The following is a 20,716-nucleotide window of genomic DNA, read 5'->3' as shown; positions in this document are numbered from 1 at the left end:
CAATGTTTTACTTAAGTAAAAGTTCAATACTGCAATGTAGAAGTACAAGTAGAAGTCTGGTATTCAAATGCACACGAGTAAAAGTATTGACATCAGAATGTACTTAAAGTACCAAAAGTAGAAAGTACTCGTTATGAAGAATGTCCATTTAAAGTTTTCAATGTATAAAACATATATATATATATATATGAACATAGGGTCCATTTTGGTCCATTTGTACACTCTCAGAGTTACACAGCCGTACGAGGCCATTTGGAACCCACTCTGCGACACCAGTGTTTCCAGTGAGCCAACACGCGCAATAGCAGCACCCCGACTCTGTTTGACCAGAATGAAACAGAGCCTTGATAGTATCAGCGGTAGGCAAGTTCTTTCCAAGGCAAGCACGCGGAAATCGATCGACAGGAGTTTGTTTTCTTTTGTCCACCGCGAGGTGCCAAGTCGATCGCAGCCTCGCATAGCCAGCATTCATCTGCCTTTGCGATGCATATTGCCCCAGGCAGATAAGTCTGGCCCTCTTAACCCATTCTGACCTGAGATCAGATTCATACGAGGTTTCACTGGACACACACTGGTCTGAATAACCCATTCTGACCTGAGATCAGATTCTAAAAATGTCAGTCGTTCTTCGATTTTTCAAAATAGCAGACCTACAAGCTCGTAGCGCACCCATAGACTGTAAAAATATGGACAAAGCGTTCCCCGGGTCTAACATGAACGTAAAATGAAGCCTGAAATTCCTTGCACTCTATGCACTGTAAGTCGCCATCTTTCTTGATCCGTTCTGGCCCAGCTGGCCATTGGCTGGCCCAGACAACGAGCCGGGACTTCCCCCCTTCTTCTCCGTTGGTTTTTATTTTGACTCGAGTGGGTGGGGATCCCGATCATAGACTGTAACGGTAGCCACGCCCCTCAGAACATACGCGACTTTATGGTAATTTATTTATAATGGGACCATAATTTCCAAAAAGAATATTATGACATTAGAAATGAGACTTTAACTAGTGACTGGAAGCAGAAAGTATTCATGACCATGTTTATTAAGGAATACAGTCTAGTGAAGTTGGCCCAAATACATGGACTTCTATGGGCTATGGGTTTTTCTGGTCCCATGACAGCGCACAACAGGCCATTATATGAACTACGATTTCCTTAGTGCTTCACAAAATATCTGTCTGACTGCCCCCCTGGACTGGAAGCAGAAGTATCATGACCATGTTTATTAAGGTAATACAGTCTAGGTGAAGTTGGGCCAAATACATGGGCTCTATGGAGCTATGGGGCTTTTTGGGTCAAGTCCAGTCCAGCGGCACAACAGGCCATTATATGAACTTTCAGGAAGTCCGATTTCAAAAGTGCTTCACGAAATATCTGGCTGACTGCCCCCTGATCGCGCCACTCGGTGGCGCGCTATGAGCTTGTAGATCTGCAGAAATGGGTTCCCGTTCAGAATGGGTTAATTGTAGGAGGACGTCACGGCCGAAGTGGTGACGAGCCAACCAGATTCGTCTGGAACCGGGTATAACCAACCAGGGCCCAGTACGCAAATATGGGGCGGGACACTGCAAAAAAAGAGTCTAATACTGACTAGTGACTACAGAGAGGGACGAGACTAATCTCTACGCAGTGATATTAGTATACATCGTACATACAGTACAGAGTACAGTACAGACTCCGGTTATCTGTTCTCCAACAGAAGGGGATAAAGCTAGTAGAGAGAGCTACGCGGTGTGAGATGGAGGTCCTACTCTGTCGGACATCAGCGCGGGGTCCATGTTGCCGAGGTCATTCGAACCACATGTCTGATCTCCTTAGCGATCATCCTCAGCTTCTCGAAGTTCACCAGACCATCCACGTTAGAGTCGTTGCCTGGGAAGTCATGCATAATACACACACACACACAGGTGTACACACAAGCACATGCACCCGTGCGCGCGCACACACACACACACATACACACATCCGGGCAGATACAGAGCCAGTGAGTATGCAATATGTCTTATTTACTGATAAGACGTATGAGTCATAAGAGTCTTCTTCACATTAATGCACAGCCCTGTTCCTGTCCTCTACTTATCATTTCCTTTGTTCCCCTAGCTGGTGCTCAGGCCATCACGTGTGTCACGTCCGATTTGAACTTGCACAATAATACATCTCTTCCTCCGTTCCTAACTTGGACATGTTTATAAGATAATGCCAGAAGAAACGGGAAGTCAAAGGTTGTTGGTTGTGACGGTTGGGCTGTATGGTTATCTGAAAGCGAGCGAGGGGAAGTAAAAAAGAAAAAAACTAAACCTAAACTAATGGGAAAGCATTGTTGTATCTCTGATACTCTAGGCTGACAATAAGCTGATAGCAGAAGTAAACTCCTGAGTGGGTCTGAAGTTGACCTTCTGCTTGGTACAGAGGAAGCAGGGGGGAAAAAACAAGATGTCCTCCACCTCACGCTTAACCTTTAGCTTTCCAGCTTCTTTGATTTCACAAAGAAATGCATGTGCTTTGCATACTTAAATTTATATTTTTTTACATTTGAATGAGAAACTAACGTACAGTAGAGGTAGTGCTTGAAGGACTAAGGCAAGTATAGTGTTAATATAATCTACAGATCGGCCCAGGCCGTAGCGTAACGGTCTGGGCACCGGACTGGTAATCCAGTCGCAAGTGTGCCGCGGGTTCGACTCCCGGACCCGACACGGCCTTTACTGCATGTCTTCCCCCATCTCTCTCCCGTTTCCTGTCAGCCTACTGTCTGTCCCTTCAAAAATCAATAAAAGGCGTAAGCCGCAAAAAAATATCTTAAAAAAAAATATATATATATAATCTACAGATCATTGTTATTTGTATTTGCTATTTTGTTGATAATATTATATATTATATTACCTTTCTATTAATCTGTAGCTTTAAAGGTATATTCAGTGATTTCACTTTATTCAAATATCACTTATTTTTTTGTTTTGTTGTGATAATCCTCCCTACTATAGAGTGTGCTGGCCATATAAGGAGTTCCTCCCTGTCCCCAGTTAACCCCTGGGGGGTCAAAAAACCTTAGGTTTCGTTTTTGACTCTCTATCCTGATTGGACGAAAGGCTGGGTCCCACAGCCAAAAACGAAACCTAAGGTTATTTTTGAGTGAAATCACTGAATATACCTTTAATGTTTGGTGCTAATGGACAACAGTAATACGATTGTGATATTTGTTTGCTGGTTAGATATGGTTATTATTAGTTAGGTTTTTCTTAGACCCGGAAATCTGTGAATTTCATTAACTCGTTAACTAACTTTGTTAGCATCGGCTGAGTACCGCCCCTCAAACTACAGGACGGCCCATATGTCATCCTGACACTCTCTCTGTATCCCGTGTACCAGTATGGGGGTTTGTTCCTACCTTCGTGCAGGAAGGTGAGGTCCTTCTTGACCACGGGGAACAGGGGGATGATGGGCGGCTGCATGCTCTGGCTGCTCAGCACGTTGCGGTACTTGGACATGTTCCTGGACGGGTCGAACACGTCCTGCAGGTCCGAGAACAGCTTCTCGTACTTGCTGGGCAGCTTCTCCCACGTGCTGCGCAGGCGGGCCACGGGGGCCAGGTTCAGACCACTAGGGGAGGGAGGGAGAGAGAGAGATTAATAAGAATAATCTATATTGTCCCGAAGGATATTCATCACAGTATGTTCTAACACGCAGATCAAAAACAACACAGTGAACATAACACCAAGACAATGCAAAAACATGAGGTCCCCACAGTATACAGAACCATCCTATCGGCGGGGCAGTTTGTTTAATGCTGTGATGGCTGAGGGAACAAAACACCTACTGAAACGGACCTTTTTCCATGGCAAGGTTCTGTATCGTTGTCCGGGTGGCAGGAGGTTAAAGAAGCGATACAGGTGATGATCAGTGTCATTTGAAATAGAGGGTATGCACCTTAGAGTATATATGAATAGAGAAGGCACGCAGCGGAAACCCTGAGGCGAAATGGACATAGTGGCCGAATGAAGGTATTGCAGCCTGGCCCCAAACACATGAACGTGCTGGTCTGTTGACTATCATTGTGCACGTTCACGACGGCAGCACGCTCGTGTGCGTTCGTGCACGTTCAACGGCAGCGCGTTCATGTGTTTGGGGCAAATCCATCCCAGAATGCACTCTGTTCCGACCCGGAAGAAGGAGTGAAATTGCCTCATGCGCTTTTGAGCACCTTAATGCAAGTGGATGGAAGGAGAACTCGGATGTCATCTATTCATATATACTCTAAGGTATGCACATGCATAAAGTGAGTGGCAAATGGAGTGGCAAAGTCAGTGGCAGAGTGAGTTTAACAATCAGATAGGACTTTTCTGTTTTGGATGTATGAGCTGTCATGGCCAGAAAGTATGTTTTTGTCCCTCAGTAGGTGTTCCCGCATAACTGAGAGAGAGAGAGAGAGAGAGAGAGAGAGAGAGAGAGAGAGAGAGAGAGAGAGAGAGAGAGAGAGAGAGAGAGAGAGAGAGAGAGAGAGAGAGAGAGAAGGTAATTAACTAAAGCTAACTTCTCCCACGTGCTGCGCAGGCAGGCCACCGAGAGAGAGAGAGAGAGAGAGAGAGAGAGAGAGAGAGAGAGAGAGAGAGAGAGAGAGAGAGAGAGAGAGAGAGAGAGAGAGAGAGAGAGAGAGAGAGAGAGAGAGACACTTGCAGTTAGCTGCAATTAAAGCAATTTGGCTCTGCCATCTTTTAACACATCACTAATTCCTACACACACACACACACACACACACACACCCAGCAACACCCTGAGAGGAGAGGAGGGAATAAAGAACGTGACCAGAACAGACATAATGTCAGAACAGGGAACAGAGGACATGATGAGATCAGAACAGTTCATATAAAAGCAGAGAGAGAGAGAGAGAGAGAGAACGTAACGTCACAAAACAGCTGAGGTCAGCAGCTTTTAACTGTATGGGAGGAAATCAAATCAGCACAAAACAGCTCAGAGGAACACTACAATTATCTCCTCTGATTCCCTTGCGATTAGAGCTGTGCGCACACACCCGTACAGGCGTGCGCGCGCGCACACACAGTACGCAAAGAAGGGGGGGGGGGGTCATCAGATGTTAAGTTCCAGACTGTTCTATTACTTTCACAGAGTAGCTGAATATTATGTTTGTTCAGTAGATTGTTGCGATAACATTTAATGCTTCAACGGGGAACCGATACAGCCCTAGGACATCTAAGACGACAATTATGTACTTCCTGTTGTTTTGACAACAGCTGAATGTTTTCTAGCTGGTCATCTTGAACGACTCTCAAGGCTGTGTGTGTGTGTGTGTGTGTGTGTGTGTGTGGGTCTGTGTTTGTAGGAGACAGGGATCAGTGGTGTCAAGAGATAATGAAACATAGTAAGTTGGTGCACACACACCCACCCACCCACACAGACACACAGACACACACACACACACACACACACACACACAGACACACACACACACACACACACACACACACACACACACACACACACACCTGCTTTCAGTATTGGTGCACCCAATTCTTGGAATCTTTTACGACAAGAACTTAAACTGAACAACCTAGCATCATTTTAGGAACATACTTAATAATTGTGTATTACTGTTTTAACTTATAGCCGTCAACGTTTAACCGTTTAAATTGTTTGTTCTGAATTAGTTTTATTGTTTTGTATTGTTGTTTGTGTAATCTCTGCATCAGTGTTCCTCTCTCTGGGGACACGACAACCTTTAACACAGTTTGGAGATGCTGTCTGTGGGTGAACTGTGGTTGAACCCATCCTGTGTTGCTTGCAACATGAACAACCAACCCCAGATAGCTTCGCGCACTGACATGCATCCTTCACTGAATGTCGTTCATAGTGGATTGTGAAAGGGACAGAGTGAGTGCACACAATTCAAGGGGTATTGCAGCGGAGTTAGCTAAGCAGCTCATTGACATCATGTGTTGTTCCCTGAGTCGGTAAGACGACAACGCAAGCGCTGCAGAAAGTGCACTACAACAAAGTTGTACCGTGATTCCAAAAATGGGTCACAAAGAAAACAGTAAGACGCATTCTCCTCAGAGAATGCGTCTTACTGTTTTCTTTGTGACCCAATTCTCTCAATCACTTTTAAATTGTTCAAAAATAGCACATCTACAAGCTCACATCATGCATTGAATTACGTTGCGTTGCTATTTTTACTATTTTTGAAATACGGTGCACCACCCTCCAATTCTTTCCAGAAATGATGCCTCTGCTTTTCTCAGTTTCTCCCTGTTCTTTTTCTCCACCCCGCTCTCTCTCTAACCCCCCTTTTCTCTCTCTCTCTCTCTCTCTCTCTCTCTCTATGGTAAATGGTGCATTTATATAGTGCCTTTATACAAGGTGCTTTACATAGATTGTGCATCAATTCACCCATTTACACACATTCATACACTGATGTCGGCGGAAACCATGCAAGGCAGAAGGCACCAAGCAGCACATCAGGGGTTCAGTGTCTTGACACTTCGACACTAACTCTGGGGGAGCCCGGGATCGAACTGGCAACCTTGCGGTTACCATCCAGCCACTCTACCCCTGAGCCACCGCCGCCGCCTCCTCTCTCTCTCCCTGTCATGCTGGGAGCTGTGTTAGACAGTACTGCAGGGTTCCTGGGAGTCCAGCCTGAGATGATGGTTCTAAGTGTTCCACAACAGCCTGTGGAACGGCTCATTAGACACCATTTAGTGTACCTTCAAGAAGGGTACAGAGGGAGACTCACGAGAGACTGAGACACACACGAGAGACACACACACACACACACACACACACACACACACACACACACACACACACACACACACACACACACACACACACACACACACACACACACACACACACACACACACACACACACACACACACACACACACACACACACACACACACACACACACACACACACACACACACTTTGCCTGGGGGTTCCAGGTAAAGGATTCATAGGAACCAAATGGACCCTTAGAGCTCTGTAACTCTGTACAAATGGACCCTTACAGTTCACTGTCGTAATTAAACTATATACTTGAGTATGTGTAGTTTGAGATCCCAGAGATCTATTTATTTATTGTTTAAATGGTATCAAATCGGAGTTCTGTGGCCTAATGCATATTAAACTGGGGGTCCCTGCGGAATGGGAGGGGGGGGGGGGGGGCAGGGTGTTGACAAGGCTGTCTCCTCCAGTCTCTCCATATGGCTGAGGAGGACAGCCTGCTGTGAGGAGAACATGGAGGTCAGACACTGCTGCACTGAACTGTCTGCTGTCTAACAGCAGAGAACACACTGTTACTGGAGCGTAGCGCAGGGGGGTCTTGACCACTTAGACCCCCCGGAGTGTGTGTGTGTGTGTGTGTGTGTGTGTGTGTGTGTGTGTGTGTGTGTGTGTGTGTGTGTGTGTGTGTGTGTGTGTGTGTGTATGTGTGTGTGTGTGTGCGTGCGTGCCTGCGTGCGTGCATCCCTTTCTTAGAGAACTAGACTGGATTTAAAACTGTACTTGTCTCTCACCATTTCTTCCATCTAATGTTCCCGGCCAGAATATCGACGCTGGTGGTTCAAGTGGTTTGGCCTATGGCCACACACACAGTCACAGTCACAAACACACACACAGTCACACACACAGTCACACAACTTAATGAGAATATTAAGCTCCGTCCTATTCAGCAACATGACCCTGGACATTACTGCACACACACACTGCTATAGAACACACTGCTGCAGAGAGAGAGAGAGAGAGAGAGAGAGAGAGAGAGAGACAGGCCACAGCAGACATCAGAATAATCACTGTCAGCAGAGAGAGAGAGAGAGAGAGAGAGAGAGAGAGAGAGAGACAGAACAACTGAGTTCATACTCTGTCTCTGCTCGCACACATCAAACAGCTCTGAAGACAAGTGACTTGACACACGCGCACACACACACACACACACACACACACACACACACACACACACACACAGACACACGCCCAGCTCAATCTCACATCCATCCACGGCCACAGAGAGCAGACTGGATTAACAACAACAACAACAACAAACAATAAGTGAGCCCGTCGCCGCCGCCGGGGGACGTGTGTACTGTGTGTGTGTGTGTGTGTATTGTACTTGTATTATTATACTTGTGAGGGTCAAATGTCCCCAAGAGTGTAGCAGAACTTTAGAAACAGATATTGTGAGGACAATTTTCCTTCTCCTCAGGACATAATTCACTGATTTTCGGTTAAAACCAATTGTTATTGTCTTTCTTTTCTCACTGTACACTAAATCCCTTGGCACTATCATCTCTGCTCACAATATATCCTACCACTGCTACGCCGATGACACGCAACTGTTTCTATCCTTCCCCCCCTCTGCCACTCAGGTAGAAGAGCGCATCACTGCATGCCTGGCTGACATCTCACAGTGGATGTCCTCCAATCACCTCAAGCTGAACCCAGACAAGACTGAGCTTCTCTTCTTCCCAGCTAAGTCCTGCCCTATGCGGGAGCTAACTATCTCCGTAGACAACGCCCTGGTAACGTCTGTCCAAACAGCCAGGAACCTCGGTGTTGTCCTGGACAGTCAGCTCTCGTTCAAAGCTCACATCACAGCTGTCACTCGATCCTGTAGGTTCACACTCTATAATATACGACGAATTAGACCGTTCCTCACACAGGAATCAGCCCAGCTCCTAATCCAGACAACAGTCTTGTCAAAACTCGACTATTGTAACTCCCTCCTTACTGGCCTACCAGCATGTGCACTTAAGCCTCTCCAGCTGATCCAAAATGCCGCAGCTCGCTTGGTCTTCAACCAGCCAAAATTCTCACATGTCTCCCCCCTGCTCCGCTCCCTCCACTGGCTCCCGGTCGCTGCCCGCACAGAATACAAAACTCTGATGCTGGCATTCAAGGCAACCAAAGGTATGGCTCCCCCATATCTTGCAAGTATGATTGAACCCTACAAACCCTCCCGCACACTCAGATCAGCCAACGCAGGGAAGCTGGAAGTACCCTCACTAAAAACGCCAGGACAACGCTCCACACGTCCCAAGCTCTTCTCCCTTCTGGCTCCAAAACTGTGGAATGCACTTCCCATTGCAGTCAGCGGAAGATTGGGAGTGATGCTGCAGAACTGCAGCATCACTCCCAATCTTCCGCCGTAGTCTGAAAACCCACCTTTTTAGACTCCATCATGGCCCATAGCATCATGGCCCATAACCCTACCCCCTTAGATAGCATTTCTGTAGACTTAGATAGCATCTGATACAGACTTATAGCATGTTATGTAGACGGCACTATAATTGCATTGTATATAGTCATAGCACGCCATAGTACATATGTACTGTATAGCATAGTAGTATATATATAGCTTATATGTATAGTCTCATAATATAGATATTCCACTGTTACTTTCTTAGCTTACGCATGTTTTATGATAAATGCTTTTGTGATGTATTCCCATGCTTTTGTTCCTGATTATTGTAAGTCGCTCTGGATTAAGAGCGTCTGCTAAATGCCTAAATTGTAATTGTAAATTGTAAATTGTTATTTAGGCTTACAATTAGGAAAAGATTTAGATTCAGGTTTTACGATTAGGCATTATAGAGTTTAGTTCAGTTTCAGTTGAGCGCGTGTGTCGCACACCGACGATAGCGGATCTACAGACACACAACATGACGCAGAAGACACGTCATGTCCGGAAATGCTAAAAATGCCATTTACAAAATCTCCGTCCAAAATGTCGATGTCCTCACAAGTGTAGTACAACGCGTGTGTGTGTGCGTGTGTTGTGTGCGTGCGTGTGTGTGTGTGTGTGTCTTGAAGGCAGACAGAAGGAGCCAGATCGAGTGCGGTCAGAGGGGAATGGCGAATGGGTTGATGCAATGATCTGGCAGAGAGAGAGAGAGAGAGACACACACAGACAGACAGACAGACAGACAGACAGACAGACAGACAGACAGACAGACAGACAGACAGACATGTAGGGGGACAGACTGTGGTGGGGGGGCTTTGTCAGACTGAACCTCATTATGGAAGAAGGGGGGTGGGGGTGTGGGGGGGGGTTGGGGGGTGCTCACAAATGCAAACAAGCATAAACAGCATAAATGCAAAGCTCACATGCATGCAGGGGGAACAGAGTCAGACCAGGGGGCGGGGGGGGGGGGGGTTGTGATAGACACACACACACACACACACACACACACACACACACACAGAATAAAGCATACGATCATAGTCGCACACACACGCGTGACACACACACACACCATTAACCCACACATTTATAAAAGCAGACATAAAGACACACATGCACACATTCAGAACGTGAAATCACTTACATGCATGCATTCACCCAACCTGCAGCCCACCAAAACACATGCGAGTGCACGCACATGGGCTCGCGCGCACACACGCACACACACACACACACACACACACACACACACACACACACACACACACACACACACACACACACACACACACACACACACACACACACACACACACACACACACACAGTAACAGAGCAGTCCCAACCTGATGATGGCGAACATGGAGTTGAAGTTCTTGCACTCGCGGCAGTGCAGGGCGATCTTGACGAAGTGCTTGACGATCTTCATCCTCTTCAGGGCGTTGGGCTCCTTCAGCACCTCCGTGGCCACCCAGAAGGTCTCCTGGTTGATCACCTCCTCAAACTGCTTCAGGTGACCGCTGCCCGTCGCCGAGTCCAGCTTGAACAGGTCGTCCACGTACCTGGAGGTGGCGAGGGAGAGAGAGAGGGGGTAAACAGGGTTCAAAGGGCTATAATGTATACACGCCATTTAGGAAAGAACTTGGGCCCCTTCCCTACTTCCTTCACAGGTGTTACCGCTGATACTAATGAGGGCTCTGTTCCATTCTGGTCAAACAGAGTCAGGGTGCTGCTATTGTGTTGGCTCAGTGGAAACACTGCTACACCAGAGGGTCTCAAAGTGTCCTTGAGTGGGTTCCAAATGGCCCTGTGCGGGTGTGTAAAATGGAACCAAATGGACACGTAAGGGTCCATTTGGTCCCATTTGTACACTCTCAGAGTGAGGGTCCTTGAAACTAAAAGGTTTGAGAACCACTGCAAACTAAATGGAACAGAGCCTGAATTAGTATAATCTGTAACACATACAATTTTGACTATGGGGTGGGGGGGCTGGCTATTTAGAGTGATGGCTAATGGAGTTTGTTTTACATACAGTATAGATCACTAACCCTGACTGACTAGTCAATGGGGGGTTGTGGGGAGGCGGGAGCAGGGATTCCCTCTCGAAAGGAATACTGGACTACTCGCCCCGGTGCTTGCCCGTTTTTCCTCCCGGAATTTTCACCAGTGAGGGGGATAACTTTGTAATATGCTATTGGCTGTTTGTATTCTTTTTGGAAAAATATAAAAAGATACTCCTGTGGAAAGGCTATATTATTTGACTTATATTGACCCTATAAACAATTTAGTATTATTTAGTATATGTAAGGTTTTGCCCACTCAAATGGTACCTCGTCAGATAATCCCCACATATTCTACAACAACTTCTGTGAACAGAGCTACTGTAGTAGCTTTTCATAAATTATATTTGTACTTAGGCTGTCTGCTGTCATGAAAGTTTATAGTTAGAGAAATTCAAAGTCCAGCTGTCTGCTGTCCAGCCTCTCCCACCAACCCCTCACTGGGGAAAGTTCTGGGAGGAAAACAGAAACGGGGCGATTCCTCGTTGGAATCCCGGGTCAGGACGCGATGAAACGTACAGATTGCGGCTTTTAGCACTGGGGATTGGGCAGCTGTACTACAGTATACTCACTCTGTGGACTCGATGTTCCTGAAGAGATCAAAGTCTCTCATGGAGAGCTGGGCGGCCACCTCCACCGTGCTGAGCTGCAGCAGCATGATGTGACTCTCTCTCAGGAGGTCCTGGGCGTCCTCGTCCGAACACAGAGTCTCCGTCTCCATGTTGTTCTTCAGGTAATACCTGCAGGAGGAGGAGGAGATGGGTGAAGATGTACCAAAACAACTGTCCCAGTCAAACTGATCCTTCAAAGTTTCAGCTGAAACTTCAGCCCTTTTAGCAAAGAAATATATGTCAATGTCTGAAGATTTAGAACACTTTCCTGGGGTCCATGTGTTTAATATGTGGTTTTAGATATTTTTGATTTTAGCAGTGAGCCCAGTGTCTCTGATGTCATGGACACTGGGCTCACTTACTCCCTGACTACAATTCCCATAATGCTTTGTTGCACTGCTCCTCCTTGTGGATAGGGGGAGGGCTGTCTTACTGAGACAACATGTAGTCCAGGAAGTAAGTGATCACAGTGTCCATGACATCAGAGACACTGGGCTCACTGCTAAAATCTAAAATATCTAAAACCACATATTACACGCATAAAAAAAACCAGGAAAGTGTTCTCAATCTTCTAAACACATTAACATATATTATTTTGCAAAAAGGGTGAAGTGTCCCTTTAAGCGATGGAAATAGACGCTACGTTAAGTATCCCACTTAAACTACATTCATAAATGTTTCATCTTTGTTTCGGCGATGAGAACAAGACACTGTTGTGCACAAGTGAACACAGACAGCAGGTTCACGGCAGATGCTTGGGGGCCGATAAAATCTATCCGATGTATCGCAGAACCATCTCTGTCTCCTGACAAATCTTCTGCAGGGTTTACCTCGTTCACATTTCGTCTGAATTGGGCACAGATGGGCTCTGGGAAAGGGAGGAACACTCCCCCTTGACAGCCACTGACAGATTACAGCCTCTCTTACTCTCTTAAGCCTAGTTCAGATCAAAAAATGTGCAATGAGACCAACCCGTCTCAACCCATTAAGAAGAAGTTCTCATGATTCAAGATTTTTCAAACGTTTTTTCTTGTTGCAGATTTACAAGCTCAAATGCATAAGCACAAGCTTACAAGCACAAAGTTTGTACATCTGCTATTTATTTTTATTTCACCCGATGACAATTGCCTAAGCTGTAATCCTGGGCGCTACTCTCCCTCTAGCTGCCAGCATGGGGAGAGCCCCGAACTGAGCTCATGCTTCCTTCAATGCATGAGGAGTTAACAGACCACTTCTTATCACCTGACAGGGGGGAGTTTCCCCGATAGGACGTAGCGTGTGGAAGGAACACGTTATTCCAACCAGTTCCCGTCTGGCCAGGGGGAGGCAGTATAGAGACCACGATTACTGCATGTTTTTTTGTGTGAGGGTACTTTCCCAGTTTTATAAGTGAAGTCCCATTTATACTTAATCACATAATGGTGTGGTGTGCCGGAACGCGCAGAGTGCCGACCAACACAAGATGCGTGGTATACATTTAAGCGTTAGAATGTTGTGGAGACAAACTGCAGTGGTCTGGACTCTGGATAACCCTATAGGTTTGATCTTCCATACTGTGCAGCTTGCTCTGGGAGTGCATCCAACAGGGGGGTCATTTATCACAGCGCATAATGTGTTGCTGTGCATTTATAAATATAAATCTAATGTATGCTTGGCTTGGCTTTCCTGCCCTCCACCCCCCTCTCTATATGGCTCCTAATGGAGCACTAATGTGCCCATCCCTGGTACACACAGCATATGTCAAGTGGGCCATAAGTTGTCAGAGTGCCAACTCTCTCTCTCTCTCTCTCTCTAGACACAACTGGAAGGAGAGGTGGAGACGAGAGGATTAATGACACAGTGAATATAGAACTATGGAACTGGCCCAGGGTGAGAGCACTGGAACTATGCCACTGGAACGGACTCCAAGTCAGAGAGGCACTTGTGTGCGTGCGTATGTGTGTGTATGTGTGTGTGTGTGTGTGTGTGTGTGTGTGTGTGTGTGAGCTTGGGGAAATCCCCTGGTTTTGGCAGCTTGTATAAATCGTGGTGCTGTGGGCATGACTATTCCCTGCCAGATTCACTACAGACAGACAGAGAGAGAGAGAGAGAGAGAGAGAGAGAGAGAGAGAGACACACACAGAGAGAGATTGTATGTCTGTATGTCTTGATGAATTGAATACACAGGACCACTTTTGGCACTATTGTATAACTGTACTGTTACTGTACTGCTGTGCCGATCACACATTTAAGTTGACGATTAATTGTCCTACTAATAATTGCGATTCATGATGTAATCATGTTTTTGGTGTTGAACATTGGACAACATATACATTAAAAAATATATATTCAGATTGCCTTTGAGGCCTCAAATTCACTAATTGCACAGGGAAGATATGTCAAATGACTTAAATATACCAAGACATTCCTGATGTTAAAATGATTCAATATAATAATTTTATACAAACGTTGAATAGAGGAAGGGAGCGCTGCCGTGGTCCAACTGAATACAGGTGCTCGTTGGCGAGGTATAATTATGAAAATAAATAAGAGGATCCACAAAAAGCCTTTATTCTAAGCTTTAAGGCATGGCAAAGATCATTACACAAAAGGGAGGACCAGCGCGTTTGGGCAATCAGCCTCAGGGTCCCACGGGACCCTGAGGCTGATTGCCCAAACGATTATATATTATTATGTAATAATTGTGACAGCCGTCTGTGTCTGTGTGTGTATGTGTGCGTCTGTGTGTACGTGCGTGGGTGAATGTGTGAAGGCGTGCATGTGCATGCCTGCACGTGCACACACATGAATAATTCCTGCCGTGCCGTGCAGTCTGCAGGGCTCCAGTCAGAGGATGAAATATTCATGCTAACCTAGTTGGGATGAGTCTGATGTGCTACCTGCCTACTGCACGCACGCAGGAGACCAGGAGACCAGGAGAAGTGGGAGGACAGGGGGGGAGAGATTTACTTTATATCCCACGATTTTATAACCCATTCTAAAGACGTTATTCCAACCAGTTCCTTTCTCCTCCATCAGACGCCAGGGGAGGAGGCAGTATAGAGCCCAAGATTACTGCATGTTTTCTTTTGTGAGGGTACCTACCCTAGGGAGAACATGCACAGGTCAACACAGAAAGGCCCTTTCGCCAACCCCACCTATAGGGTATGGACATTGGTCATCCCATCTCCCCTAATATAAAGCAAGCAGGGGTCAAAGTTACTATGGGGGTCCTGCCCTAAACGTTAAGCCTCTCCCTCTCTGCCACATCTATCAACCTTAGCTTCTACTGTATGTCGGTACAGGAAAAGAATGACAAAGGAGAGGAGGCTGATGGAGTGATGATGTAGCCTCGAGGCCTATTCATAGCTTAGCTTATCACCGCCGTGTACTTTTCAAAAGGTTAGAAAACTACTCGCCGCGGTGACCCCGACACATCTCTATGTGTCTACTGTCCGACAAGTCCTTTCACTCTGGGGCTATCACCTCGTTCACCGACTGGTCTAGAAGTTGGGTGGGCGGTCGCCTTGGTTTTGCAGGCACGGGGGTTTTGTTAGGTCAGGTCAGAATGGGTTAAAGGTGATAACCTTTCACCTAAAACTGGACTATATATATATATATGACCCACCCACGGCGCTCCGGCCATCTCCTTACCTGCCGTTGAGCTGAATGCGGTCGGCCAGCTTGGAGAGCTGGTCGGGCAGCCGGCGCTGCTTGATGACGCCCTCGGGGCTCACGGACACCTCGCACAGCGAGTAGGTGTCGGGCGAGGCCAGGTGCAGGCCGAACTCGTTGGCGGCGTGCGACACCACGTCGCGGGCCGTGGTGTCCTTGCTGATGATGATGTAGCAGCTCTGCTGGTCCGCCTTGAACACGCGGATCACCTGGTCGGGGATGTCTGTGGGGGAGAGAGAGAGGAGAGGAGACGCGTCACGTACGAGGTAGTCTCGCCTATAGCCAGACAACTGGAGTCTGGAACTACACCGCCCGAAATCAGAGCGAGAAAGCTTCCATTTCCGTTGAAAAATATATCTTTGCATTGTATTTCTTTGAGGGCCTCCTATATACAGGTTTAAATGTTTGTTTTTAGTTCAATGTTTGTTTTAAAAACGCCTTTGACAATGAATGGAAAATGTACGTCATCTTGTCCCTATCGCAAACATTAAATGCCATTAACAATAAAGATAATTTAATGTTTGTTTTGTCACCGTTTGTTTTACATCACCTAATCAACATGAGTTAGACTTTAATATATTAGCGCCCCTCACTTCACACGGGCGGGATCTTTTATTATTAATAGATAATATATTCATATAATCATAGATTAATCAGACCACTGATGAGAGAGTCATTTGTTATCAGCAGCGTATCAAATAATGCAACTACTTTATAAGCATCAAATAATCTTATTAAAGGGTGAGAGAGAGAGAGAGAGAGAGAGAGAGAGAGAGAGAGAGAGAGAGAGAGAGAGAGTGAACAATGAGAGAGAGAGAACAATGAAATGGAACAATGAACCATACGGCTGTATAAAGCTGGTAAACTGATATGACTGATGAGATAGATTATAAGGCACTTAACAACTCAAAACCGAAGCACATAGAAAAGGGGTGACAATGACTGAAGCTGCAAAGAGAGTGACAGAGAGCTGTGTGTGTGTGTGTGTGTGTGTGTCACTGATGAATTTGTCCCCCATGCATGCTTTCTTGCACACATACATAACGATGTGTGCAAACACATGAGTAAACACTGCGTGTGTGCGTGCGCACAAACACACACACACACACACACACACACACACACACACACACACACACACACACACACACACACACGAGAAGCATGTTCAATGATCTGTGTGCCATTATAGAAAGGGGGAGAGAGGGTCATATAATGGCATCTGTATTATTATTATTATTATAACAGCAGTGCGATCAGCAGGAACAAAGCGACGATCCCCTGAGCCAATAAGAAGATAGAGAGAGAATGATTCACTATTAACGACAGGCAATCATTTGCACTCCAGGCTGCTTAGAGAGCTGTGTGTGTGTGTGTGTGTGTGTACTGCATGTATGTACAGTACAGTACAGTACAGTACAGTACAGTATATGGCCATATACTAGAGCTGGCCAGTATTTAAAACTGGAGACAGGCTCTTAGCTGACCTCACAACGTACGCCAGCAATTACAGTCCATCCACCATAAACAACACATCATTTAACCATCTAAAAGACATAGGACTGTTTATTATACGGACGCCAACGGAAATCATCCCTGGACTCTGGCCAGAGATTCATTCTAAACACAAAAAGGCACGCGGGTGTCGCTAGTCAAGGTTGTTTTTTTGCGAACGCAGCACTGGGAGTTGCCCGAGTGCCATAGTTCCCACTAGCTCTCCTCATCTCGTCCCTGCCAAATATTTACCCGAGCTCTCTGTCACGCCGACGCGAGAGATAAATTGCACGTTGAGGCGGGGAAGGGTCCGGGGACTGAGAGATGAGATGAGGCGGGGAAGGGTCCAGGGACTGAGAGAACCATGGAGGGTGGAATAACGTCACGCATGAAAAGTGTGAACAGAAGCAGTCGTGGCACACTGTCCAGAACAGACAGAAAGACTGCCGTTGATGGGATGAAGGCATGGCAATGGCTACTGAATTGACAGTAACCACTTCCATCTATCCATCTTCAACCACTTATCCAGAGTCGGGTTGCGAGGGCAACAGCTCCAACAGAGAGCTCCGGACGTCCCTCTCCACTGCAACATTAGTAACTTCATCCTGGGGGATCCCGAGGCGTTCCCAGGCCAGTGTGGAGATGTAATCCCCCCCCCCCCCCCCCCCCCCATCTGGTCCTTGGTCTGCCCCGGGAACCAGAACCACCTAAGCTGGCTCCTTTCCAAGCAAAGAAGCAACTACTCTACTCCGAGTCTCTCTCACGTGACTGAACTTCTCACCTCATTTAGGTTGTATGTGCAGACGTATTCTTTTGGTCGTGACACACACTTCATAACCACTTTAAACGTTCAAAAACTAAAAAGGTGAGCTTGTTCATTTAGGCTATTTTGATCATACAATGTAAGTAAGTAGTGGTTAGGGGACATGTTAACTGTGACACAAACAAACACTCACAAACACAGAAATATGGCATAGAAGGTATTTATGTATACTTACAGTAGAGTCCCAAGGCTTGGCAAGCAGTAAGGATGGCCAGGGACAGGAGGAAGATAGAGAGACAAAGAGAAAAGGTAAGGACAGAGAGAGAGAGAGAGAGAGAGAGAGAGAGAGAGAGAGAGAGAGAGAGAAGGGGGAAAGAGTGGTTGGAAACATTACAGTCGGGAAAAGCGTCTTATTCTTTACGTTGTTCTGCCAATGGGAAAGCATGGGGGAGCCGTGAATGACTCATCTACAGTCTAACATCTGCCTCAAATCACAGCCGCGGACGGTGAATGACAAACAAAGACCACCAGAGAGAGAGAGAGAGAGATGGATGAGGCTAAAACCAGGAAGAATAAATGAATATGAAAGAGAAAGTGACTGAGGGAGGATAGGAAATAGAGAGACATGGGAAACAGAGAGAAAGAGAGAGAGAGAACACAGAGGAACAATGCTTGTTTCATTCTCGGAACCATGATAAACAATAACAGACACACAAACGCACACCTGAATGTCCCCCACGGGATCAATAAAGCTCTAGTTATTTATACTGTATGAGATTTCCATAACGAAAGACAGGCAAACATCTGCATCTTCAATCTCCCTCTAAATAAAGTGAGGATGCAACATCACATTTACATGTACCTCTAGTACCGACTGTAGTGGACACTTTTTCATGATTGGCTGCCTGTAGACTGCCTCTAAGCCAATGGGAGACATACCCATAAAACCCATACTCTGAACGTCGCAATGTGAAGCTGTGCATTTTTATAAATGAGAGCTTGCTGCAACTGGCAATTATGACCGAGTCATTCTTGCTTTTATTCATTTCGACCTGGGCACGATTCTACACATGTCTTCTAAATCCTGGCAGTTTTCTGAAAACCCCATGTTTCTATTTCAGTGGTGCTCAACCTTTTCATGTCAAGGACCCCACAGATTATATGTATTTGGCCGCCGACACCCATCTGAAAATATGTTGTTCCAGGGACACCTCAGAAGCAAAGATTTGAGTTAAGAACGTTGGCTCTGAAAGAATATACATTCAAAGATGCACTACATTTTCATGATTTTTCAAAAATAGCAGACCTACAGCGGCTTGTAGATCTGCTATTTTTCAATAGCTAAAGTATAACATTACTCTTAAAACACCAAAAGGGGTTCCCGCCCAAAATGGGTTAAGTCTAGAAAACATTTTGTGTGCGTGTGTGTGTGTGTCATATCTTATCTTATGGGGGTCCCTGGTACAAGATCTTCTCAAATGGGGGTCTGTATACATTTTGTATGCATAAAATCTGTCCCACTCACCCAGCCACACCCACACAGACAGACAGACAGACAGACAGACAGACAGACAGACAGACAGTATAACGGCAGGCTGGAGAAGTGAAGGAGACGAATGGAAACCATGCAGGCTAATGGGGGATGATTCATGTGGTGCCATGAGTGCATGCGAGATGTGTGGTGTACAGTATACATGTCACTGTGTGCACTGTAAGTGTTGTGTGTGTGTTTGTGTGCATGCATGTTGCATAATGCATGTTGTGTATGTGTATGCGTGTGCGTGTGTGTGCATATTATAGACGTGTGACATATTGGCCTGCAGACTAATAAGAACGGGAGGGCGGTTGACGATAAATCAGAATCATATTCACACTCTCTCTCTCTCTCTCTCTCTCCTTTTCCCTCTCTCTCTCTCCACACACACTTTCTCTCTACACACACACTTTTTCCCACTTAATCTTTCAGCTCCTCCCGGGAGCCCCACTTTGTAATTTTTAATAATTAGGAGCCGAACAAAACTGTTAGACAGAAAACGTAATAAAGAGGGCTGCGGGAATTGTCCGGGAGGTTAATTCTTCTCAGATGGACACCATTCCACTGCTGTTTTGAGCCACTTCAAAAGGAATGACCCGTACGCACACGTGCACGTGTGTGTGTGTGTGTGTGTGTGTGTGCAGCCGTGCACGTACATGTTGTTAAAAGCTTCTATAGCTCCAGTATGTGTGTGTGTGTGTGTGTGTGATTCCCACATAATAAGCACAGTGCTTTTGAAACGAGTGCGTTTCGTGCAAATGGATGCATGTGTGAGTGCAAGATTTCTTACACGTGCTGGGAGCATGTGGGTGTTTGGTATTTCAATTTGTATGAGGGTGTGTGTGTGTGTGTGTGACCAGCTGTATATCACTACACTTGTGTGCAGGTGTGTGTGTGTGTGCTCGTGTGTAGGGTCCTTCAGTCTACAAGTGGCTCTCTACATCAGTGCTTCCCAAACCATCTAGCCCGTGACCCAAAAGGGGAGATTAGCCGTTTCCCCCGAGACCCAAACTATTGAAAACAGCAGATCTACATGCTCACAAACGCGTCGCTTCGCGCAGCGTTGTGAGCATGTAGATCAGCTATTTTCACTACTTTCTTAAACATTTGTTTTCTAATTTATGGACCTTCCTAGATCTTTCTTTTGTTTATTCACGAAAAATGTGTGTGACCATACTACTGAGTGGTGCAACTCCCCTCTCCCCCCCCCCCCACCCCTCCTCTCCTCTCTCTCTCTCTCTCTCTCTCTCTCATTAGCAGGCAACAGTGCAGCACGTGCAGCACTATCTCTCTCTGTTTCTGGCACAACAGCGCCCCTACTGGTACTAATAGTCATTCTGGTGCTCATGGCCACATACATAGGCGGACACATAGGTGAACACATAGGTGGATACGGACATTGCTCT

The 20,716-nt window shown here is 46.2% G+C and overlaps 1 protein-coding gene across 1 annotated transcript in view; it reads right to left on the bottom strand.

The window, feature by feature from the left end:
- LOC310855471 (rap guanine nucleotide exchange factor 6-like) overlaps positions 1-20,716 on the bottom strand; it is a 210,267-nt gene that overhangs the window by 25,387 nt on the left and 164,164 nt on the right. Inside the window, 6 exon segments of the mRNA XM_083760492.1 lie at positions 1,726-1,780; positions 1,783-1,869; positions 3,386-3,597; positions 10,541-10,756; positions 11,827-11,994; positions 15,499-15,742. Of these exon segments, the coding sequence (XP_083616618.1) occupies positions 1,726-1,780; positions 1,783-1,869; positions 3,386-3,597; positions 10,541-10,756; positions 11,827-11,994; positions 15,499-15,742 (982 nt within the window).

The sequence above is a fragment of the Protomyctophum parallelum genome (genome assembly GCF_964188405.1).
Source record: "Protomyctophum parallelum genome assembly, chromosome: 1".
Classification (NCBI taxonomy): Eukaryota; Metazoa; Chordata; class Actinopteri; order Myctophiformes; family Myctophidae; genus Protomyctophum; species Protomyctophum parallelum.
Note: the sequence above shows the minus strand (reverse complement) of the source record. Positions and strands in the feature narration are given on the sequence as shown.